Raw genomic sequence first — 26,759 nt, 5'->3', positions numbered from 1 at the left:
TGTGCTGGGACAGCCAGGGTTGGATCTCTGGATATTTTACTTAAGTGTGGTAAATAAACAGCAAAGGGATCTGTGTTAAACAGAAAAAGTCAGTCAGAATAGTGATTATAATTTTGAAAAAGTGACATTTATTTGCCAACGTAAAAGACTGAAATAATTATTGCTTTGATTACTGGAGCAGCTGGCACTAGGGCAAGCAGTAAAAAAGTGGATCAGTGGGACAATACTAAAGAAAGCTCAATAAATTATCTTTAAAAATACACATTTTGGAAAGGAAATTGGGGTTTTTTAGTTTAGAAAAAACACAGCAGGTTGAGCTGGCAACAGTCCCTAAAATGATCTGGTGGTGCTGCAAAGAGGAACCCCAGTGATGGCCCTGCAGGGGCAGGACCAACCAAAGCAGGGTCACTTGCAACCAACAGGATGCACATTAGACAGAGGGTATTAAAAACTTCCAATATTGCAGTATTTACTGCACAGAGTCCAGGGAGCTTTGTCAGAGATGAATGCACACAGGGAGGGATCCTCTCAGGGTGGTGGATGTGTCTCTGCTCTGCTCCAGCCTGGAGGAGTCAGGGAGAGGCAACAAACACTTCTTGAAAGTCCCCTCCACCCTCCAGTGCTCCTGTGCAGACATGGAGTGAGAATTCCAGCAGAATTCATGTGACTTCAGCCCTTAACTCAAGCTTTCTGCCACAAAGGCACTGCCCTTCGTTTATTTTTCTGCTCCACAATGCCCCATTGATTCTTCCTGGACAACGACAATCAGATGTCACAGACAAAGGGAAATGAATGAAATCTGACACATTTATTTAAGCCTGCAGAGGGCTAAATTATAAATAAATCCTGCTTTTTCTGCAGCACAAAGGTTGCAGACTGGCTGTCCCTGTGGACTCTGCTCTCTTCTCACTGCTTAACAGACTTTCCAACACTTTCTTTTGTCCTGATAGCAATCTCTCAGCAGGACTGTTGGCAGACACATGTATTATGTGTCAAAAGTGAAGTGGAAATAAGTGATGGGAAGCACAAAAATCTGATGGGAATAGTTATAATAAGGAAATGAATAAACATCAAAACAGTAAAACATAACCAGAAAGAATACAGCCAGAAAGCTTCTGGGCTGCTACTTGTCTGACATGAGCAGTAAGGCCATTTTCAGAGTTAAGACTGTTCTGGATTAATACAGAGAGCATTAATACATGCTGAATTTAGGCTTACATGTAAATCTAATAATTTCTGTTCTTATTTTAATGCTGTTAGAAAAGAAAGCTCTCACGAGATGAGCTTTAAATATACTCATTTGACAATTTCACTCCTTTGGACTGATTTGGAGGGTTTTTAGGAGAGTTCTGTCTTTTCAGGAATGTCCATTTCTAATTTTAGCAAATCTCATTTTTTCTATTTAATTGTTCTGCTTTTTCCCCACAGTGTAAATACTATGTTTATTTTACAATACAAGGCAATAATTCAACTAATTAAACTAATAATTTCTGTTCTTATTTTAATGCTGTTAGAACACAAAACTGTCACGAGATGAGCTTTAAATGTACTACAAAATGCACATGGTAGATTATTTCTAGAACACTTTTATTTAGAAACCCACTGACCACAATTAACTACATTTAGGATGAGTTACTATTGCTCATCTGCTCCTGTGATCCATCACTGTGACTAACTTAAAAAACCCCAAATCATTTGGCAAGTGCAGAAGTAATTCAGCATCTCACACTCAGTCTGTGTGAGCGAAGGTGCAGCTTTATAAATATATTGGTACAAGATGTGGCTGCTTTGGGAAATGCTGCTGATTCCCTGGAAAATGATTCCTGCCCTGAAAATTGCCTCCACCCTTCCAAATGCAGACTCCTCCTGAAGCAGAGCTGGGGCAGAGTGAGCAAGAAGAGACATAAAGGCTTGAGTGGAGATGGAGAGAGTGATGAGGACAGCACATAATGCATGTCTGGAGGATTATGTGGGACAAACAGCATGAGAGGGAATTCAGAAACACGTGGCTGATCAGGCTGGAGCTTCAGAGTCATCACCTGGCTAAGAAATCCACAGAACCTCAAAAAGATTGATGGATGGAGACTCCACGGGAGCAGTGGAACATAAAAAGTTCCACCAACATTTCAAGTAATGCTGGGTTCTGTGAAAAACCTTGTTCAGGAATCCAGAATTAGCTGGAATTCTGCCTCATTCAGTTAGAAAATGATGCAATGCTTGGTTATCTTTATGCACACAACCCAAATTTCTGTGCTGCTGATTTGGCTCCTTAATTCAGAGACAAGTTTTTGTTCAACCAAGCTGAACTCAAATAAATGGCTCATCCTGTCTAGTCTCAATTTGTGAAAAATCTCTTTATTTTATTCTACTCAGAAAAGAAGTATCAATTATATTTCATGCAATCTCTTTATTTATCTGGCTGGCTGGAACTAAAACTTAGTTCCAAAACAGGTCATATGTTTTGAACATGATTTTAAACTCGTAGGTTGCCCTTCTAATCACTGCCACCCTTTGATGGGTTCTTTGATTTTCTGTTCACTGGACAATTGGTCAATCTCCAGGATAATGAAATTCCTACAAACTAATGCAGAAATCCCATTCAGAGCTCTTACTTCTTGTAATAATTCACAGAGATGGGAAATAACTTTATTTTCTACACTTGCAAGTCAAACAGGCCTGCTAAAAAGCAATTACAAACTCGACATGCAGTTTCTTGAATTTACTGACACGTGTTGATGCTGGACATGTGTAAGCTTCCCATTTCTTTCCAATTAAAACAAAAAATGGCATTTTTAGCACTGGTCACAACTCTGCATTTTCTACCACTGTTCTATGCTCATTTATCAACAGATGACAGAACAAGGCAACCTTACATTGGAGACTGACTCTCATAAACCAGCTACACAAAAAAAAAAACTTCCATAAAATAGTTTGTGCTAAGTTAAATATCTCTAAGTTCAAGAATCGTCAATGGCAATATATTAAATAATATTGTAATAGTGGTGAATTTTCAGCTCTACTGAAGTCACAGGCAAAATTTACAGAACTTCATCCTCAGCCTCTGTCCCCCGTCCATAAACAGGGATAGAGGTATCAGTCCTCAAAAATACTGCACCAGTTTCCTTCCAAAATAACACCAAAGTGAGTCAGAGCTCAGCAAACCACAGGAGATGAACTCAGTTTCTGAGTTAATCTCAGTGTCGCCTGGTTTTGCTTTTTAATATAAATCCATATTTGAGTTGAGTACGAGCCAGGAGCCCGGTCTGCCGTGGTGCTGCAGTCCCAGGGGAGGTCAGAAAGTGAAAGCACCATTTCAGAGTCACAGGAAATGGTCATTTACCTCCAGTGCTCACACTGAGGACAGCCTCAAGCTGTGCTCGGTTTGCAGGTTTATACTTCTCTCACTTTCCTTTAGCTGCAGTCCTTAAAAGCTCCCCAAGAGAAACAGAGCATCAGATAAAAGTCTAATCCAAGGCACATCAGTAACAAATACGGGCACAAAGAGATGGAGCTCTCCAGGAACTCTCAGTGGGGACATTAAGTCTGCTCCCTTGAAATTTAACAGAAACTTTAACTTCTCCAGGAGCTCAGCAAGGCTGTCATTAAATGGCTTTGATAACCTTTAAGGTTTTGTAATTCATAGTGAAATTCCTCAGTGCCTGTTAACTGATCTTCTATCACATAAAAAGGTTTTCTCATTTAATTTGGTTGCAGGCCATATGGGCATCACCACTTTTCAGCACGCTGTGTAGGCAGAACACGTTCTGCTATTTGACAGAGTGGTTGTGGGTGTTTTCTCCACAGAAAGGAATTCTTCACAACAATAATCTTCATGAGGATCATTGAGTGGCTCTCCCCACAGCAGGAGGCTGAGGTAAGGCATGGACAAACCAGAAGGTGCAGTGCAAAGAAACTTCTCAGTACCAGGCAACAGATAAACACACACCAGATACGATGCTGACGTGAATGACCACTTCTGCTGCAGACTGGGAGTGGATCAATACTGTGCAGCCCAATTAATAAAACATAAAGTGACTTTTTAAAGTTGTTATTGAAGCTGTACTATCAATAATATTACAATATACACTAATTTCATATCAAACAGATATGGCAAAACAAAGTTAAATCTGCATTGCGCTTGATTCCCCAAGTTCTCATGTCTGCTGCATATAAAAATTCATGATTAATAATATTGGCTAAGTATTTAAAATGAAATCAATGAATCCATGAATGATAGGAGATGTAACCCTCCGAGGGTAAAACTGAATTTGTTTCCTTTCTGGGGGAAAACCACCCACATATCCTTGAATAAGAATCTTTGTTCAAAGGCTAACAGGAAACTCCAAGTTGATTCAAGGTAAATACCAGCCCCTGTTATCCAAGAAGATAAGAAACACAAATGCACTGGTAATGTTACAGTGTTGTAATACATTACTGAATTATACAACAGTGTTATTTCCCCAAATTCCTCCAACTTATATGACTTAACAGGGACACAGACAACGCTCATATATGAGATAATAAAGTGCTTTCACAAAGGATCACAACTTCCTGTGTTTCCAACAGAAGTATTTACTAAAATGTTATTAAGGATGTTAACCCGTGAGCTGCTGCACCAAAAATTAAACAGTCAGTAAAAAAGCTGGAATATGGTATTTAAGTCTTCCTGTACAATTCTGCAGAAAAAAAAAAGCACCTGCAACAAAACCCAGCAGTGGTACCTCATGTCTTGTTTTTGTTAGCATAGTTCTGAAATGTGCACTGAGAGCTGCAGGATAAACCTCCCCAGCTCTATTTCACATTAGCCATGTGCATTGAAATACCCACTCTTGTTAGACAAAGGATAAGGCTTATACCAAAAACCACTGTGCCACTTGGCTGCATATCTTTGGTATATTTATAGTGCAACTGTTCTGCTTCTTCTCTGAGGGGGGTAAGTTTTCCAAAGCACTGCATCCCCTGCCACTGAGAACCTACCACAAACTCCTACACTCACTAGGACCTCTGACACTGACTTACTGCTTTCAACAAATGAAGAATGTGCAGTGAAAATAATTTCTTCCCGTTTTCTAAACATACTGCTGAAATAAAATTGTATCATGCTGGAAACTAATAGTATGTTTCAGTTCTCTTGCAAGATTTTAGGAGCATACAAGTGCGAGCACAAATTTCACAGCAATTTTTAACGACAGATATCCAAGGTGCTATTTGAAAACATCTGTAATTTAATGATTCTTAATCTAGATTTAGCCAACCTTCATCTCTACAAAAAAAAAAAAAAAAAAAGACACCTGTTTTTCATTTTGCTTAGATACTCAGAATTATTCATAATGCATAGAAAGGCTAGAACTACTTAATTAAAATATACTGCAAGCGTGGTTTTTCTAAACTTATATTGCTAAAGCCTTGCTGTACTGTAAGATTTACTGGAGTTGGCCTTTACACACAGTCCCATGTATTGACACAGCCTGTCTCAGTGGGCACAGCAGCACACGGCCGTGGTACACATCACCCAGGGGCAGTGCAATGAAGGGTGGTGCCATTGAAATGCCACCTGGTGGGGCTCAGCTCCTGAAGAGCAGCATCCTCTCGGAGCAGCTCTGTCCCACCAGGCTGGCGTACTGCTGCACGCTGGCCTCGTCGCTCGGGCCCTTCCTCCTCTTCTTGTACACGCTGTAAGGCATCACCGTCCTCTTGTGCAGCACCCTCACCCTGCCCAGCTCCTTCAGGCGGCCTTCGTCCACTGCAGAGGCAAGCAGAGAACACAAAAAGCAGTTATTTGTAGTGGCCACGTCGCCTTAATTTATGCCTCTAGCTTCAATATGCCTAATGGAAACTGCATGAAGTCAGGAAAGTCATCTGCAGATGAAAGCTGAGCTACGGAGCGTTCTTAAGCCTGCAAAGGAGCTGTGTCTGCAACGTGTGGAAAGGTAAATGGTGATGGATGGCATTTCTGAAAACACCTCTGCTGCTGTATTTGAAAATTCACATTCGTTTAGTGCTCCTGGAGCCAAAAGTCAAACTCTGTCTGGGAAAGATTCAAACAGAACTGACCAGGAGAGACTTGTCATTACAGAACCCCTTGCAAAACCCACCACACCAGCTGGGACAAACGTGTTAAAACCAGCAAGAAGATGTATTAAAACCTCCAGGCTGTTTCCTCAGGTAAGCATCAGGCAATAAACCATCTTCCCAGTGAAACTCCCTGGCCCTCCAGCCCTGATCTGTTTTTCCCTCAGTTATACTGATTTCTGAGTTTCCTTCCAAGGGTTACATGTCCTTACTTAAGTCTGATCCCTGAGCTCTGTAGATCAACAGGGTGAGCAGTGCACTCCCAATACAATTCCTCTTCAAAGATACACACCCCACAGTTAAACCTCTTTTCCTTCACATACAGACCCCTTGTGACTTAATTTATCCAGAATTATACTCATAAGAGTGTCATTGAACAAGTTAAACTTCCTTATTTTTATGAATCCCATTGATGCTCCTACTGCTGAACCATAAGGTTATATGGCTGCTGTGTGTCAGAAAAATTTGCACTACAGTGCTAAAAAATACTTTAAAGAAACTCAGAGAATGTGCCACACATCTGAGGCCCTGCAGGATAAATCAGTAAAATTATTACAAAATAGTGGGAAAAGAAATCTTGGACTTTTCTGAACTTTTGGTTCAAAAAGTCACCACGAAGAGTCAACCCAGATTCTGAAACATGAGTTTGAGAATAGAACCACATAAATTCCAGTAATAATAGAGATGCTTACTGGAATGTCAGTATTTTGGGACATGAACTATGTTAAGACTTGCTTTTGGTCCTTCTTTCTGCTTTTAATTAATGCTTCTTTCTGTTTTAAAGGAGGCCATGAAACTCTTTTCTGTGTAAGACATTCTGAAGAACCTGCCCCTGTTCATCCACAGAAATGGCCTCTAAACCTTTTTTCTGCTGATTGCCTGAATTTAGTATGTGAAACTTAATGAAGGCTGCTTTACCAAGTTTGGAATGACTTCATTACTTTTATCTGTGTTTTCATTCCTGACATGAAAGCACAATGTGTTTCTTAAGACTTAACTGGGGAAACATGGTTTGAAGGAAGAAAATCTGAGCAGTACTTGCTAAGATTGTGTTCCCCACTAATTATTGTTGGCAATTGCTTTAGATAAACACCAAGTCAAAAACACTTTATGGCTTTCTCTCCCTCTTTGAAATCCATCAGGTTTTTGATGTGTGGCCAACACTTCCCTGATATCCCAATAGCTTGGTTTTACCACCAGCCCTTCTGCCTCTTCTGTTACATCCTCCTCCTCCTCTCTGAGAGTTCACCAAGGAAAAAAAATGGCAAGTTTAGCTTCTGGAGGTGACACAAGTGTAAAGTTATTTTAACTTCTTAAATTGGAAAGTTTATATTCACTGCACCTCTAGACTGACTCCCAGTCTGTGCCCTGGGATGGATTTAGGCTGAGCCCTCACAGCTCCGTGCCAAAAGCTTTAGAGCTGTTCCCCACTCACTGTTTGACACTCATTGATTTCAATACTCCCAAAGCTTGATACTGTGGGTGAGTTCATCTTCTGGCTTGCAGTGATGCTGGCCCCAGATTTGATTTCTTTGAGAGACCAAAGCTCCTGCACCTTTGGTTTCACTGCAGCCTTCCAGGCTCAGCTGAACTCTGCTCTTGCTCTCAGCATTTGTGCCCTTCCTCCACTTCTACTCGTTGCCTCCTTGCAATGAAAAGTAACATTCCAAATTTCTGCAATGATTACCTGTTCTTCCACTGACTCCCCTCAAAATCAAAGCCTTAATAACAAAGATAACCTTCTGTAAAAGTACTTAATGTAGGTAATTTAAACTCCATGTGTAAAAGAAACCTTTTACTGGGATGTTAAGTATAAAGCAAAATAATCTCAGGTACATAGTTAAGCTTTTAGAGATGGCAAATAGAAACTTGTGTCGCCATCATGACAAATCTGAAAGTCAAAACTCAGCCACCTTTCAGTTGCTGCTGGTCTGGAGGCAACATCATGGGAATTCAGGAAACTATTCCCTTTAAACACTATTTAAATATAAGCAGAATAAATTTAAGTTAGTTTAAGGGAAAATAAAAGGAGATTGGGCTCTGGCACACTGTAACAAAAAGTTACTCTCCCAACAGGAAAATTAAATATCTGTTCCTGTGGAGTGGCACATGGTAAAATTTGCTTTCTATTCAAGATGATGCCAGTTGAATTCTAACAGGCCTTCCCTGTGTGGCTGATGCTGGGATACAGCAGCAATCACAATTCAAAATGAGACCAAATGCTTTATTTAAAAAGTTCCTTGCTGAAAATAAGAAAAAAAAAATCCTTTTATTTCCAAGCTTTAGTGAAGACATTTTATTTAATGACTTCCCTTTCTGGAAAGACCCTGACTGATCAGACAGTGGAACAGTATATTAGGGCAATTTTAGTCATTACTGTAATTACTGAATACAGTACTGTTACCACTAAAAAGTTTTTTAAAAGTGCTTATTTTTTTCCTCCTCACACTTTCTCATTTTTCACCTCCTGAGCTGTTGATTTATCATAGTCTACAGAAGAGGCACTGTCATTTGACATAAAAAATATATAAGGTTTCATCCCTTAGTTCAGTTACATCTATCAATACAGTCTGGATGGGAGATACACAAAATACAGAGCAATCAATTATGTAGATTGAATGTTCCTGTAATTTTAGGAAACTGGGCAACTGCAGCTGCCAACTGATAATAGAAATATTACCCTGTAAGTCTCAGAGCTAAAATTCTTGTTGAAAAAATTCTCATCACTTCTTTCTTTTCTCCCCTGTACTCCTAAAACAGTGAATTATTTACGCTGCAGTTGCCTACTGAAACCTGAATATAGAAGAGATTTCACTTCTAATTCAACCTTGCCACTGTGACCCCATAAAGACTGCACAGAGGTGTTAAAATGTTCTGTTCCCAGCCCCACAGCACTGTTAAATGGAATGCACATATGGAGGATTTCCTTTCTGCAAACACAAAGCCTATCAGCCACGTTGCTAAGTGCCAGCAGAAAACAAAGCAAGGAGTGATGCAGAGCCTGTCCATGCAATGGGATGTCCTGGCCTGAGCTCCTGACCCAGCTCACACCCTGCACCAAAAGTGCTCAAAGGCAGCCCCAGCCTGCCCTCACCCAAAAAAAGCTCCCAGGGATGAGGAGGAACGTGAGGAGAAGGAAGCACAACAAACTCCTGTATAATCCAGTCCTTATTTCTTTGCACAAACCAAACCAGCTTCCCCCTAAAACTACAAGCTCCCTCCCAACCCAAAACCTCGTTTTCAAATGCTGATAAGAATTCCTGCTGAAATACCAGCACGAAATAAGGAGGAGTGACTTCATCTTCTTCATTCACAGCAATAGAAAGCTGGAGAGCAGTGTGCTCTTTAAAGAAATCCAGAATTTCATGGCCAGGATCTTTTTCTTACAGCTCAGGAGTGGATTAGCATTTTTCTAACGTTATTTGGGGAAGCCCACATCCAAAACTTTTTATTCTTCACGTGCATTAACCTTTATTATTCCTCCCTAATATGAGCTGAAGTGAAAAGCAGCTCCATCTGGTCAGAGAGCTGGGTAAGCACGTGCAAAGCTGGACAAGGGAGACTTGGAGGGGAGAGTGAGTCTGCAAGAGCCTGAGAGCCAACCTCATGCTGAAAAAAGGGTGATGGCTCAAATTTTCTGTACAAATACTATTAGAAAATCAGCTTTTTGGTGGTGGCTGAGTTGGACCAAGCTGGTTTTGATCAACAGTGATGTGGAAGGGCAGCCTGAGCTGCAGCATCCTCTGTAGAGCCATGGCCTCTTCCCTGCCCCCTTGGACAAACTCCTCACAAACATAACTTTTTTAATTTCACAGGGCTATAATCTAGAGATGGACATACTCTGACTTACCTTTAAAGTCCTTTTTTCCATTTACAGGAAAACAACTGAAGAGATAATTAAAAGTAAAGTGACAAATTTATTGACTTTCTTGTTTTCTAAATAGGACAAAGGACAACTGCCAATTTCCAAAACAACCCACATTAGTCACAGGAAAATATTTCTTATGTTTTCTGTACAGAATGGACTCAGAATTAGTAAGAAGCCTAACTGAGGACAAAAAGAAATGTGCTACTCCTGCTAAACTCTGAAATTATTCTGCTTCTGATCATAAGTTTAATTTTCTTTAAATGCTCCTTCAGCTCCCTGGAATAATTGAAGTATTTGGCCATCATCACTTTGTAATTCTGCATCCATACTACATAGAGGACCTGGATTTTTTTTCCCCCACCACAGCAGGATAAAACAGTGAAAGAAAGAAAGGAAAAGGCAAAGAACCAACCCTAATTCAAAAATTAAGATATTTAAACCTGTGTCATTAACTGAAACCTGTGATTCACTTTGAAAGCAGACACTGAAGGAAACTCACACTATAAATTAAAATTCCATTTTGCTTAAAAATGGAATCTCAAAAGAATGATTGTTACCACTAAGCATTAAATCCACAGAATAAAAAGTATGAAGATAAACACTCGACAGCTGCTGCATTTCCAGTCCATGGATGTGCTGGGGTTTTGATTTTGTTTCATGTTGCTTGTGGGTTTTAATCTTCAATTTTGAAGCATTTAGGATTTGCATAGTTTTAAAAGATGAAGAGAATGTTCCCACTTTTATAATCAAAGAAAAAAAAATAAGAATTCAATTTACAGGGACATTAAAAGTTTCATGATACTCAAGCTTTCAAACTAGGTGTAAAAATGATGACTAGAAGCACCATCCCTTGCTGGTTACACTATGATGATGTTAATTTATATGAGAAACACTACAGCCTTGTTGAATTTTTTTTTTAAAGAAAAGCTACATCTGGTTTACATGACCTTGTCACAGTTAATGATCAATGATTTCAAAACAAAGAAACTGTAAAAGGAAGAAACACATTAACTTTTCAAATTCTATGACTGAAATATAGGAGATATTAATTACTGGAAATCCAAAATTATTCCACTGCAGTCAGAAGCCAAATCTTTCTGACCTTTGAATTTAAGCTAATTTCTTACCCAATTTAAAGCATAATTTCTTTTGTTCACCAGCAAAGTATAGGATGTCATCCTCAAAAACAAAAGGGCCAATCAGCAATACCCATTAATAGTCATATTTATCTAAAACAGTGAGCTGAAATGTGCTTTTTCTCATATTGCTTCTTTCAAACTAGACTCAAACACTATAGAATATTAAAGACTCCTATGCCTTGGGGTACAAAAATACTAACTCAAACAAAATAAGAGTACAGCTAAAATGAAGCATAAACAACAACACACAAAAATTCAATGAAAAGAATTCTTAATTAAAACCAGAAAGCACAAGTCACAAAGGAAGTACAGTAAAATGCTCAGGATATTCTCAATCAGCCAAATCTTTGCAGTTACTCTAAGAAAAAGTAGGAACTTTTGAAACCACTGTTCAAAAAGAAGTAGAAAAATGCACTTTTATCAAAACGTTACCGATGATCCTTAAAACAGAGGAATTAACAGTTTTACAGGTATAGGGATCCTGAAAACAGGCAAAGACAGGAAGTTCCAGCTGGGGGAAATCCTGAAGGCATCTTCCAAGCCAAACTTTTGGGCTTGGTGCCTGCACTCCTACAATGGGTTTACGATGTGGAGCTCCACGCCGAGGAGCGCGGCCGGAGCGCGCTCGCCCCGCTGTGCCGTGGAACAGCTCAATAATGACAGCTCAACAATAACTCATTGTGCTGGGGCTCCCCTCATTTCTGGGGTGAGCACGAGCAGGGGCCGGGGGAAAACGTTTCCTGTCAATGCAGCAACCCACAGCAGCACGGGGACTCAGCTGGGATTCACGGCTCTGCCTTACCTGGAAACAATCCCTGCCCAAATCCGGTGCCAAAATCCGACTGGACACGCTTGGAGGAGATGCACATAAAACAACATGCATAGAATTCCCTGCTTGTTTGAGGAGCTTTCATATCATACTGTCATTCTAGCCTACCTCAGTACATTGTCCTGAAAAAAGGTGACTGAGAAATGACTACTGAAGGGCAAGATATAAATCACAGAATCACTCAGGTTGGAAAAGCCCTCTCAGACCATCAAGTCCATCCATTAATCGTTAAAGTTAGAGATTATGCTTTAAGGAGTTAGAGCTCCAAAACAATGGGAAGAAAACAGGGAAAAAATCTGAAGGAACAAAAGGGTTAAATGCTATTTATTAAAATATTTGAACAGCATAGAAGTGAACGTGGCAGAAGGCAGCAAGAGGATCTTTCAAAAAGAAAGGCAATGTCCTCATTAAGCCTGATATGTGAGGAGCAAAAAAAACAGAGTCGCAAACTGAGAATTACAAATGCAAACATTTCCATGAAATAGGAAAAATTGAAGAAATTGGCAGTAGCTTATCAACTAAATAAATCAGATTACAGCAGTCAATTTGCTGGCTAAATTAATTAAACATGGAACCAATTACATTCCACGTGAGGAGCTGGGATGATGTCACCAGAGTGAATGAGGATCATTCCAGAAGGTCTGACCCTGGCACAGGTTTCCCTGGTGGATGTTGGAGTGTGGCTCAGCACATGCCTGTGGTGTCCCTTCCATGGCTGCTCTGTGCCTGGGCCTAATTACTGCTGTTAACTTTTATCACATTTGGAAACCAGTCCCACACGCTCATTGTCCTCAGCACGAAATAAATCTGCACGATTGCTCTGCTTGTCCCACATTATTGAACTTTTAATTCCTGTTCTTGTGCTCCTAACACCTTCTGCGTGTGGAAAATTATTTCTACAGGATTTGGCAGTCCTTGCCCTTCCCCATACTCCCCTGAATCTTCACCCAAAAATAAAAAAAGCAGAATTATTCTGCTGGAAAATCAAATATCACAATGTTCAAAAGGTGCAACAAATGTCTTGAGCATAAACCCATTTAAGAATCATCTTTTTCATGAAAAGAGAAGTGAAATATCCCAACCTGTCTTTATTTTTCAAGGAAAGACCTCCAAAAAAAAAGTAATTTCAAAATGCATCCATTTGCTTCACAATCTCTATGATGGTCATCTTGGATTAACACATTTTTGAGAATTTTGCCAAAGTCCAAGCCAAAGGTTTCATGAACCATACCAGAAGTCAGGCAATTGTGCTGTTTGAGGGGTGCTGGTTTAGTATGCTACATATATGTTAAAAGCAGATATATTTAGAATATCAATAAATCCAAACTTTAAAATCATAAATATTTATTAAAGTTTGCATTTTCTAACTCACACACCAACTTACACCATGGCAGTTGCTTAGGACCTACAAATTAAGAGAATAACATTTCCCTTGTATTACAGAAGCACTGCACGGGAGGCTAAAACCCCATGCCAATCATTTCAATTTAACCCAAACAAAGTAAAAAGTGAGGGGAAAATGTGCCTGGCTACACCTTATTCGCATTATCTTCATTGTTTAAACATCTTGTACACTCAAGGATCACACTGGATTTAGAAAGATGCATTCTGATGGCTCTAAGTGTTCATTAACTTAATTAGAAACAGACAGAAACTCATGAGATGTGTCTGTTCTAGAGAAACTGCTAGAAAGAACTGAGATGTCTTTTTCTTGGTTACAGAATTCAAATTTATTACCTAAAACTGTGATAATAGTGGAAAGTTACTTCTTTGGAAGACTTTAGTTTGTGATCTATCAGAGTTTATTTAAACTGTTCCCCAACTATCTGAAGTACACAACACTATTTCAAAAACCCCAAAAACATAAGCAGCAGTTGTTTCAGAGCAAAGCAGCAATTTCTCCCAAATCAGATGATTGCAGAGTTCTAAACAATTGGTTTAATGTTTTCCATCTGTGATAGTTTTGTGACCACATTTTCATCATCTCGAGAAGTTCAGCGCATTTATCCTTGTAAACATTAATCTGCATCACACCACCCTTATAAACATTAACATATCCTGTCCTTGCATGAATCCCTCTGCCTCCATCCATCCTACATGGACACAGCCCTTTGCCAGGGACCTGAACTCTGGGACGTGACCAAATGGCAACCACAGTTCACTTTCAGGACACAAATATGTGACCATGGCTTTTCTGTTCAGAGAAGGAACAAGACCAGTATCACGTTGATACACTAAAAATTTTAAATATATTGTAAAATTAAACAGTCTTTGTACTGGATGGGAAAAAAAACCCCAACAAAACTTGTGTACACAAGTCAACACAATACTTGTGTTCACATACACAATAAATATAAAACCTGTTTGAAATACTCTCTGATAACAAACTGCACTAAAAATTATACATAAAATAAAATGTTTTAAAAACACAGCACTAAAAATTATAGTTATTGAAAGAGTTGTGACAAATTCTTTTTCTAGTGGAAGCATTATGCACAAAAACATATATTTAAAATAAACAGTTTTGTATAACTGCCTGCAGATTTCTGGTTTTATTTAAGTTTTATTTACTGGAACTAATAACACTCAGTTGCTTGCAAGAAGCATTAAGATACATAATGCAATCACTACTGAGAGGATTCAGAAGTTGTTAAATACTGGGATTTTTATTTGCATTTTACTACTCTAGCTCAATATGGGCAGTAGAACAGATAAAAATATATAGAAAGATGTATTTCTAAAGAAACAGTTTTTTCAGCTAAAAGCTTTAGAAAAACTAAAAACACGTTTAAAAACATGTAGTAAAAGTTATAACATTAGTACAGAGGAAGACTGGAAATCTGAAGTAATTTTGTTTAGTTCAGGAACTCAAAAACAAGTGATGTGCTCTGAATTCAGGAGGTTCTACATGGAATGGGTTTTCTATAGAGTGATTCTTTTGAATGTGAAGTGAGGATTTTCTGACCTCTCCACAGCTCTGTGAGGTGTTCCAGGACTTTCTCCCAAGGGGAGCTCAGGCACAGATTTTAGCGTTGGTTTGGGTTTAAGTTTTGTTTAATTCTGATAGTTAAGGCTTGCATGTGAACACGAGGCAGTTTCAAAGGCTTTTTGGATGTCACCACCTGTCCTTCGTGCAGCCACAGCCTTGCCCAGTTCCTGGGCAGCAGCAGTCTGATCGCTGCAGAGCACAGAACAGACAAACCCTCACAAATCCTCTGCTCTGGACTGCACTGCCTATCGTCACTCTGCCTCACACCAGCTGCAAACAGCCCAAAGCCTGAGCTCTTCTAAGGACTTCCACTCTGCTGGAAGAAGAAAGAAGATTTTACTGCTGTGCAGAGGTGGCAGATGCAAAGTCTGGTCTGCAGGAGTGGAAGGTGGTCGCTGAATCATTTGGCTTTGTAATCTCTTTAGATGTTGTATCCAAATCACAGCCTCACTTATTCACCTCTACAAGTATCTGTCAACATGAGCTCAAGTTTGAATCCTACCATCATTTATTTCTTGTTCTTGTCAAGCCCTTCTTCCCATTGTTCTACCTCTATGAACTACTTCAAAATTCTTCCTATCCTCTACCCATGTCTCTGCCAGCTACCCACGCCCTGATCCCATCAGAGATCCTAATTTCTAAAGCTTCCCTCTCTGCTTCTCTCCATCTTCATTCCCTGATTGCAGGCAGTTCTACTCTCACTATAGGATCCTATCCCAGACAAATTTATGTTTTGAAGGAAACTGCTTTGTGTCTCCATATTCTTAATTTCTTCTACAATTCTCACGCTGCAAAAGATTTCTCCATCAACTCTGAAAGACAACTAAGAAACTTCCTTAGATCCCTCTCTTTGAAACTCTCCTTCGCTATGATGTTTACAAAAAGGTCAATTTAGCCTAATACTATTTAGTCTATTAATAGACTATAATTTAGTCTACTACTATAATTGACCAGGACACCCAGAAATGCCTCTCTCTCCCTTTATTCCACCCTTTTTCATCCACCATGGTTTGTGTTAACCATCCCCTCTGGAGCAGTCCTGTCTCCAAGAACACACAAAGGCAGAGGAGCCTGTGCTATGCCTTTGTTATGTGCATTCTTTTTTTAATGTGCTGAAGAAAATACTTTCATTTTAATTAATGTATTCCATTCGATGCCATTTTGATTTCACTCTATTATTAGATCTGCAGGAAGTTGAACAGATGTGTATTAGCTTAGCCAATTTATCAACTTCAACAAACAAAATGGTTAAGAGAGAAAAAGCCCTGAAGTCCTTTTGAAGTGCAGCTCTCAAAGCTCTGCTCACACAGTGTCAGCAGACACAGGAAGGTGGGAAGCAGCTTCCAGCACTGGGATTGCTGTGGGCCATGCCTAAAAATTTGGATAAAGCTTCTTCACCTGGGCAACAGCCCCATGTTCACCCTGGCACCAAGTACAGCCCCCATTATGTGACACAGCCATGTAATTATGAAGGCTTTGAAGCCACCACTCTCAGACTGGGATTGTCTCTGCCCCCATCTGAAGCTGCTTTTTAAACATCTTGACTGTCCAGCACTGATGGAAAGAAAGATCTGAAGTTTCCCAGTGATTTCATTACCATTCCAAAAGGAGATTTTTTACTTCTTGAAGATATTTTTCACAGACTTCTCCCCGGAGCAACAAGCTGAATATCTCAACAGATATTAGAAAGAGAGAAAACATGACACTGAGTTAGTCTAAGAAATGGAAAGTGGAAGGACAAAAATATTGCCAGGATACCAAATAAATGATTTATAGTTTTTTCCACACTGCTCTTGTTTCATGGGTAAAGCTGTTAGGGAAGACACCAATGAAGTAAAACCCTGAGGAGCAGCTTTGGGAGGAAGTCAATGGATGTGCCCAGGAATATTTCACAAATGCTACCATGTGACTGACTTCTGCTCATCAGTGTGATGTGTTATCAAAGTCATTGACTGCAGAGCAACCTTTTAATTAATCTTCTTTCTTTAGCATATCTCCATCTGTACTTACAGCTAATGGCCATTAGAAGAAATTCAGCACTATCTTAATTTCCAGATTGCATCAGTATCCAAACCCTCTGTTAGTGCATCACCTCCCAAACTACTTAGTTCTAAATAAATGCCTGGCCACTGGTTATTAATATCAGAATCCTCAGAAATCTCTCTCATTTATAAGATGATGCCAGGTCTTCTAAATTTTTCAAAGTGAACAGACAACAAAAATGAAGAACCCGTTCCAAAGCACAAGTTATATAACTTTTAAAAAAGCACTACTTTTCATGAGTACCTTTTAATTTTTATTCCAGAAAAGTGAAATTAAATCTTATTTAGGAAGGAGCTCTGCAATGTAATGTGTATAAATACTCAAAAATACTTTTTATGTTATAGAGGCTTGAAAGATCAAAGCACATAACACACTCTCCTGGACCTGCAATTGGTAAATTTATTACATAATAATTTATGATTTTTTTAAAAGGAGGGAAAACACATTCAAAAATTGAATAAAATGACGAACAAATTAATTTCAAAAATTGAATAAAATGATGAACAAATTAATTATGTCTCATACTAATTATGAACAAATTAGTGTGAGACAATATTTCCCAACTTTTCTGGCATTACAGACAGCCACAGAAATGACCACTGCCAGTGACTGCTTCACTGCCCTAGGCAGCAATGAAAGCCACACTATTTCTCCCAGGTGTTTACTGGATCTGGTTATTGCCCTTGGTTTCACTGCTGGAAGTCCCTTTCCTGACAAATCACACCCTACTTCACCAACACAATTACAGACAGTGCTAAAGAAAGCTGATTCAAGAGGAATAAAGCACACCATCATTTGTATTGCTCTTTTTAAAATTCACTGTAACTTCATTAAACTGTTAGAGTAAAGAATGAGGAAGGGAACTGATTTCACTGGTGAGAAATCCCTTCCTGTGAGCAGCAACCCAAACCCCCAGTGCCTGTGAGCTCCCAGCAGGCCCACAGCATCTCAACGTGCAGCTATGTTTTAATTTCCTTCAACCACAGGACACAAGTCACAGCTCCAGCACTGTCTGGAGCGAGATATTCTGTGCTGATAATGATGTAAAGCTTTGTTTCCCGTGGTTTCCAAATGCCTGCTATGCCACAGGGATTTCACACCATCCACAAGATGCTGCCCCTCTGTTTGCATGGGGTTAACACCTTCACAGGCTCCAGTTTAGCACTCTCTCCTTTCTGAACACCAAAAGTATCCTAAATATCACTGGCCTCCAAAATCATTCCCTTCTTCCTCTTACTTTTGTAATTTTTTTCCAATTTCCCCTCACCAATCTAACAATGATGGACTTATTTGAACATTGCTATTGTACTTCTTATAATTATTGTTATTATTAGTGTTCCCACTGAGCAACCAAGTAACAGGCAGAGGGTGAGGAAAAGCAAGGAACAGCATTTCCAGAACTTCACAATCCTTCTTAAAACAGTCTTTTCAAATTCCTTTAATTTATCTACATCCTGCCCTTTGAACTGCCTAGGGAATCCTACTAAACTACAGTAAAAATTTCAAACAGAAAAAAGTAAAAAAGAGTAAAAAGAAAAAATGTAAAAAGAAAGGTGTGGCTGCTGAAGAATACTGAGACTCAGACAGGTAAATCCGTGTTTTGGTGTCTAGAAACAGATCACAGTGTTACATGCTCTTGAGCTGAATAATGCCACACATCTCTGAATAATATCACAGCCACACTCGATTGTTACTCACAGGAGAAAGAAAACTTCAAAAACAGGATATGCAACAAGTTGCAATTAATGACAAAAGTCAAGTTATTCTCTTTCCTCTCCAGCACCACACCAAGCATGGTCTAACACAGCTCCCTTGGGCTATCATTGGCCCAGAGTCAGTAACTAAAGCAAATTTGTGTATTGTTTTCCATTTGATTGCTTTGTTTCACAGTAGCATCACTGTATTGTGCTCTGGTCAGTAACAATTTCAACCAGTCAGTGCTGGTAAATCACTAAGTACCTGTTTTAAATGTGTAAAACTGTGTCACATTACATAGCACAAAGGTGCTTCTGCTGTTTATTGTGCTCTTCACATCCACCAACTGTTAAACTGGATGTTTAATTGGTTGTTAAACTAAATCTGCCACTCTGTTTCTTAACAAAAGCACCTGATGTCTTTAAGCTTCTCCAGTCTTCCCACCTTCCTCTACTGATTCCAATTTAATTCCTTTATGCATTCATCCAACACGAATGTAAGTGAGGAACAACTCTTTTATTGGTTTTGTTCACGCCCAGAATAGCAAATATAATTTGAAAATAATCTGAAAGGCAGCACTATGTGTTAATTTCGACCTACTTAGAGTCTAGAGGACAGAATGTACTGAAAACGTGCATTGCTTAAAAGATAAAATCCTCTATTTACTAACGCAGGAGCTGTGAATTGTACACTTTTCATCCTTTGCAGGTAACATTTCCATGCTGCTGCAGCAGCAGATGGTTCTGATACATCAGCAGCAGACAGACAAACAGAGTTATTCCATTCCTGGTAGCCTCACCTGCTTTTCCATCCTGGTTGAAGCGGGAGTACTTGGAGTGCTCGAGCAGGGGCAGGCAGTGCTCAATGGGTGTCCACACGTAGGTCTCTGGACACAGCAGGTCAGAGGGCCTGTACTGACCCTAAAAAGGGGAAAAGAGGGAAAAAAGAAAAACCAAAAACAGAGCAGTCATGTCAGTGGCACAAGAACTCTGGCTACGAGCTGATTTTCCAAAGAGCAAGGAATAGTTTTTAATCTAATCTACACCAAATGAGTGTTCAGTGAAATCACAGGCTTTAGTCGTTTCAGCACCATCTCAGGAGCACAAACTCAACCTTGGCACGTGATGAAAATGTAAAATTAACATAACACACTTCCACCGTATCCAAGATGAACTAGGAAAGTTTTGGCTCTGCTTACTGGAACTCTGTATTTAAATTATCCTCTGGAGTTCTGCTGAGCTGGGGCCAACACTAAAAAACTCAGCACCTCCAGAAGCAGCTCATCTCAAGTGTTGGTGATTCTAGCAAATAATGGAGACCAAAAAGAAAAAAAATCTAATAGAAAAACCCCCACTGAACAGTAAGCAGGACCCTATTTTTATTACATTAGTGATGGAGCATTTTGTTCATTGCTACTTAAATAGTAACACTTTAATTCATGGAGCTTTTCCTGGATTAGCTTACAGGTAATGATTAGTGAAATTCTACTTTTTTTTGTTGATTTATTAAGAAGATATTCTTTGCAGACATTCCCAGAAACTAAACAGCCTTAATTATTTTTTCTGCAGCTACACAGAAAATCACCACCTCAGCAATAATAACCTCCCCTAATCAGATCTTCATTTGATTTAAAATAAGATTATTCAGCGGCCTATAACTTAAGTCAAAATTCTATCTTTGAGCCATTACTCAAGCAATCCATACACTCTCAACATTCAGAGCCATATGGTGGCAACAGCAAATTAATTTTTAACTTGCAAATTTATTACAGATCTCAGCTTGAAAAACAGCCATACAGTAAAGAGAATGAAAAAGTTTAAGGATACTAATTAAAAATTTAAAGACTGGGCACTATCAGAAGTCACCCTGCAGTTGATGCTATTAAGAGTTCTTCACATTAATTACATTAAATTGAGAATTAAGATTATCATCTTGAGCTGAAGTTGATTTACTGCCCAGTTTCTGCTCTGAAAAAAGGCAAAGAAGCTTTCTATGAGGCTGAGCAAGGTTTGGGAAGGGACAACACAGAATTACTGTGACTGCAGCCTGGGGGTGGAGACATTCCTAAGGGCCACCCTTAGGCAGTGACACCCAGTTTTGGAGAATCAGAACCACCAGAAATTCCCAATACTTTTTATTCTCCTACTGTCCAACTCTTCATGCTATTTAAAGTAAAATTAACTTTTTAAAAATACTCCCCATCAACAGTAAATTGTTGAGTTGCAAAGACAAGGATAATCTCTGATAAAAAGTCATCATTGTCCGTGCAAAAAAGATAAAAATAACCAAGCTTCATGCTGAGGCTTGTCAAATACCTGAGGTAGATTTCTGAAAAGGTCTGTATGACTGATTATCTCATTTGAAAAACATCCAGGATTGACTTGTAACTACCACTGTTGGATATGTTGGTTTCTTTTTAAATTAAAGACAAATTTTTATATTAAATTAAAACAATATTCCTCCAATTCCATTCAGAAACTTAAACCTCAAGGCCCACAAAAATCCTCCAAAACCAGAGAATGGAAGTGACATTTTTAAATAAACCACTTTGAAATGTTATGCTCTCTAAACAGAAATAGTTGAAAGCTATGTGAAGGTAGTGCTTAAAGAACTTTTAATCATCATTACTCAGATGAAACAGTTTAAGGACTTGGGGGAAAAAATATGCCTTTTCAGTCATATTTAAAAAAAATTAGAACGTAATTACTTGTTGATTTAAACACATTTTCTCAACTGGCCAAGAAGGCAGAAACAGCCAAGGAACTGTCTTTCAGAGCAGTTGCTTAAACACAGAAAATACAAGTGGCAAATTAATCTTTCCCAGTAGCATGAGTTTGACTCATAGCTCTAAGAAAAGACAGCCCAGGCACTCGGTTTCCCTAGAAGATCCTGCCCCCACATCTTCAAATTTATCACACTGGTGAATCCCACACATGAAAATCACTATGCAGCCTATTCCAAATTTCCCACTTACTTCTGTAACATTACAGTCTATCATAAAATGGGATGGATAAAATTAACTGCATTGCAGCATTACTGGTTTGGTTATAATTTAAAAAAAAAAAACCCTTCTTTAGTGTTGAGCAGCACACTAACAGGAAAAATTGATTATCCAAGCCATCACTGTAGATTGAATATTTATTCTGGGCTTCAAAATACCATAATTTGGAGAGCAAAGGGAAAAAATAGTTCTGAGGTGACTTCCTTTAGATGTTTTCTTACCCCCAAATTTAGGAGCTTGTTAATAAATATCTTGTTAATAAATAGGAGCCTTTCCTGCAGGCACAGGAGGCTGTGGGGATGACACATCACTGACCCAGGACACTCCGTGGAATCAGAGGCAAAATGAAAGAAGCCCTTGATTCTCTTTGATATCCTCCCTGCCCAGAGGTGTTTCCAAACACACCAGAAGGAAGGTAGTTCTCCTGTAAAGATGTTTTATTTCTACTGCTGGTCAAACCCACATCCCTTGAGCCATTCCACAGAGGAAGGGGGAACACAGGACGTACCCAGATCCAAGGAGCAGCATTTGAACTGTGTCTGTACTGAGAGGATTAAAAAGGGAACCCATGGGACTTGATTAAATCAAATAAAATTATTTCTAAGGGCTTTTGCCTCCCCCACTCCTTCCATAAGCATTTACTCTCAATTTACTTACTTTCTTCAGAATACTTTAAACCTAATATTTACTTATATTTAAAAACAATATATTTTTTATTTGCAAATAAACCTCTATAAATCTACCTCCTACGTTTTTCCCCTCTCCTTTTATTCCTGGACTGCAAAAACACCTAAACCTGAGAACCCACACAGATTCTGTCTCATGTACATGAGCACTTGTACCTCAAGAAAAATGTTCAAATTTCATTACTCACTCTAAAATGATTACATCATCTAAATAAATTGCCTCTGAGCATACTATTTATGTTCCTTCTTATTCTTGATATTGATTTGAAGCATACACCCAACATAAATCCAAAATAGAAAGGGGATCTCCTAAAAGGAAGTGCTGCAGAGGGATTTATCACAGTGGAACTTAATCAGATTTGCAAAACTGATTTTGAAAATCATTTCTCTTTGGCTTCAGATTAAATCAGCATTCATTTCAGAAGTGATTCTGTCTACAGTAAGAGTTTGAAACTGAAAACATTTTGCTTTTTTTATCTCATCATATACAAGCTCTTGCACAGTAGAACTGTTTAAGTTGTCCAAACCATCTTGGGAATATTTAACTACAAGACTTTCAACAAAAAGGATCATTTTACAGACCATCCCTAAGCACTTGGCTCAGGTTTCAGCCTCTCAAACCTAACACCACCTGCTGATGAAATGAACTCTGTCAATATTCAACAACTGCACATATTTCTCTCTCTGCGTCTACATTTTGCCAAGAAATATCCAACACACAAAATGTGCTTTTTTGAAATGTTATTGGAAGTAAAAAAACCCTGGTCCAGTGGAAGGTGTCCCTGCCCATGGCAGGGGATGGGACTGGATGATCTCCAAGGTCCTTTCCAATCCAAACCATTCTGTGATATCTCCATCAGACTGAAGGGAATTAAATTCTTTACAAACTCTTTAAAGTTATTCCATGCCTTTAACCATTGTGGTTAAATTGTCCTTTTCCCAATTTTGCTTTTTCTTCTTTGAAACAGGGGAAAGAGCCATGGGGGGAAACCATTTCAATTGCATTGTTCAAGGAGGATAACAACCCAATGCATAACAAAGGCACAAATTAGATTAAAGGTACAAATTGGATTAAAGATACAGAAAGATTAGATAAACATACATAAAGATAAATATCTGATTAATCTATCAAATGGCTTGACTAAAAAGCAATACTGAAAATTAGTACGGCTAAGAAACTCCTGAGCATATGGTTCCTTCTACCAAGTCAACTCATTGCAACCTGATGTGACTGGTTTTTAACAAAAAAATACCTGTAAGATGTTTTATGGTCACTAATGTTTGTGGCATTTTTCCTCCTATATAATATAAAGACAGAGCCTTCAAGGTGCTTTCCCTTATACAATTAGACATGCTGCATTTTAATTGGAAGCTTCTGGAAATTAATTTTACAGAGAGATTGCCAAGCCTAAATTAATACTTCACACCAAGATGGTTTCTGTTTTACAGTTTTCCAATCACAATCAGCCAGAACTTCTCTGAACTTTTGTTCCACAGGAAGGGCAAAGGTTTTAATGAGACTTTAGTCTGGAGATTACTTTTTAAATATTTTGCAAAATCTGAGGGATTTGGTAAGCACTTGAGATGAAAAACACCAGCAGAGTTTGTTTTTGTAGTCTAAGTAAAACTTAAAATGTAAAACTACCAAGAAAGACAATAGTCTCAAAAATGAAGGTCAAGTACCAGTAGCACTGAAAAAACACAACAGGAAGGTTAAACTCACATTTAATTCTTTTATCGAGTATAGTTTACATCTGTATCCTATTTTCTCACAATAAAGCTATTGATCTTTTATTAAAAGTGAATTAAGACCGCCTTCATCTCCACTTCCAGCCAGCTGCCTAAAAAGAAGGGCTCTGGCTACACAAACAAAGCAACCCCAAATTATCAAGAGCGACCCATTAGAGCCGGGCAGCGCTGCCCACGCAGGAGCATCCAGCCTTTCCCCTGGAAGACAACAATTCCTGCTGGAACCCCCAGCAGAGTGCTGCAGCAGCCCCCTGCTCCCTGATTTCATTCCATGAACAGAAATAAGAGTGCAGGGATCCCCAGGAGAGCCCTTGGCTGGTAACTTGACCTGCTGTGCTGTCCCAGGTCGGCTGTGGCAGCCAGGACAAAGAGCTGCACATCCCAACCCCTCTGTGCTTCCAGCCCCTCACATGGCATCCAGCTGTGCAAGGCCTAAAACATTCCAAAAAAACAACAAAACACCCCCTTGCCCCAAAACTACCTCCACAAATTCACCCCCACCTCGTAGTCACTGTTTTAAACATCTTTTTCAACAAGCAAAAATCCTGTAAGCAATAGGCACAGAATGAAGCAAGCAGCTCTGTTTATCCAGGAGAGATGGCTGAAGACTTCACCTTTATCTTCAAAAAATATTGAGCTTACAAGAAAATGCATACCAAAGAGGACTTACATCATTGGATAGCTCAATTAACAAGTTGGATTTCATCAGGCTGCCTGAAACTCCAGTGCCAGCATCAAACAAGCCAATTTTGTCCAAGCTACAAACTTTGAAATAATTATGGATCCACATCTTTTAGGATCCCAGAGCTGCATTCTTGAGAGCTTAGCCACCTTTCTGTTTCATTAAAGAATGTGTTGTAATCCTTAAAAGATGTTCTGAATAATAGCCACAATTCAATTTCAAGTTGAAGTGCCAGTCCTTGCTCTTCAGAAAGATGTGTTCATTCTCACTGAGTTACATCATCACAAAATCTGTGTAATGGGAATTTTACAGGCAGCCAGGGAGCTGTAGGTGCTTCCCAAGGCACCTCAAACATGAAAACTAAAGCACCCACCTTCCCCCATATTCTTTGGCTGCCCATAAGTGAATGTAAATATAATTAAATGTTATATTTCCAACAAAAATATGGAATCATAGAATGGTTTGTGCTTGAAAGGACCTTTAAGGTCATCTAAGCTCCAACATTTATCTACATCAGTTAATTATGTCACTATTACTTTTAACTGTCTTTCTAAATGTCCCTTAATGATGTTTAAACTGACTGTCCAAAGCAAATTGGTATGTAATTTGCCAACTAGTATCTCTTTTTTATTTCCCAAGCCCATGTAATGTATTAAGAGAAATCACTGATGATAAACCCAAAGCGAAAATATTTCTGACATTTGTTTCTACATGTCAAACAGAATAATTTCCTACAATTATTGACTATACATTCATACTTGGCTGTACTTCACTAAATATAAAAAAAATAGTATTTCAGAAGGTTTTCACAGTGTTCCTCAGGTAAATAAAATATTTCAGGTAAGTGTAAAACAGATGAAGATAATGAGTAAAAGTCAAAAAGGAAGGCAGCCAAGTTTCACATTCAGCATTCTACAATTATCGTGTAATTATTTGGCCATTAACTGCCTACATGCTCCTAACCCACCACAAAAGTGGAATTAAATTGAGTTTATCTTAAATTTCGCTGAAATTGAAGGTAAATCTCAGCTCTTTATTTGCCTAAGGTGCTCTGTAAAGAAGTACTTTTAAAGAAATACTCCCCCTTCTCCTCAAAATACCTTCAGAAACTTTCACTGCTTCTTTGTTTTCCCAACACGTGCTACTCCATACGATCCCCTGAATTGTTTGGATTTTGCTATCTTCATAGCTCAGTGTATAGCTTTCCCCTTATCCTCTTTCCTAGAAATTATCTGAAATATTGAACACTCTCAAGCTTGTTTCTGATACTGGGAAACAGCCAACAGGTGCCTGAAAAGGTTCATGGGCTGCCAGAGAAAAAATTGCTTTCCACTGAGGCAAAAAGGGAACAATTGGGACAGGTTTGGATTTGTTTTTTTCCTTTCCCCTTTAGTCTCCAAGTGTGTGCAGCTTTTCTTCCTCCTTTTTTCTGCCAATATTATCTTCCCCTCCACTCACTGAGCAGGACATGCCAAGGGAGGCTCTGGGTGCTCATGCTGAGCTCCAAGCTCGACCTGAGGCACATTAATATTCAAGCACCCCATCCACAGGATCCAAGAAGGCAACAAAGTGCTGCTTGAGATAAAGCACAGCCATGCCCACACTCCAACAGCCCTCCTCTCTAACACCACCCTATTAATCACTGAGATAATTCTGGTTTCAGGTTGAAAAGTGAGCAGTAATTAGCATGGCTGAGAGCCCTGCTGCATCATCTCTCCCTTATCAGCTCGGGATGCAACTGCCCAGAGCTGAAGATAAGACACAGCTCTGGGCATCCTCTCACTGCCACTTTCCAGCCTTGCTCCCTCCTCCAAGACTTCTTGTTAAGAGTTTGTTCTTTCTCATTTATAAAGGGCAGTAAAGTGAGAGTTTTCCTTTTGTTCTAAACAACTAAAGCCACTCTCTTGAAAGTCACAAAATCAGAGCCACTATGTCTGGAATAATTCCAGTGATTAGGCTTGCACAAAAGAGGAAGAAAATCTGTATGTTCAGGAATTTCATCATAA

General features: G+C 39.0%; 1 protein-coding gene across 5 annotated transcripts in view; it reads right to left on the bottom strand.

The window, feature by feature from the left end:
* Positions 1-2,335: 2,335 nt before the first annotated feature.
* ATE1 (arginyltransferase 1) overlaps positions 2,336-26,759 on the bottom strand; it is a 67,761-nt gene continuing 43,337 nt past the window's right edge. For all 5 annotated transcript variants that reach the window (XM_063405183.1, XM_063405181.1, XM_063405182.1 and 2 more), the window contains exons 11-12: positions 19,435-19,555; positions 2,336-5,743 (exon numbers count right to left, since the gene is read on the bottom strand). In XM_063405183.1, the coding sequence (XP_063261253.1) occupies positions 5,565-5,743; positions 19,435-19,555 (300 nt within the window). In that variant the 3' untranslated portion in view covers positions 2,336-5,564. The remainder of the gene's footprint in view (positions 5,744-19,434; positions 19,556-26,759) is intronic.

The sequence above is a fragment of the Prinia subflava genome, chromosome 9 (genome assembly GCF_021018805.1).
Source record: "Prinia subflava isolate CZ2003 ecotype Zambia chromosome 9, Cam_Psub_1.2, whole genome shotgun sequence".
NCBI lineage: Eukaryota > Metazoa > Chordata > Aves > Passeriformes > Cisticolidae > Prinia > Prinia subflava.
Note: the sequence above shows the minus strand (reverse complement) of the source record. Positions and strands in the feature narration are given on the sequence as shown.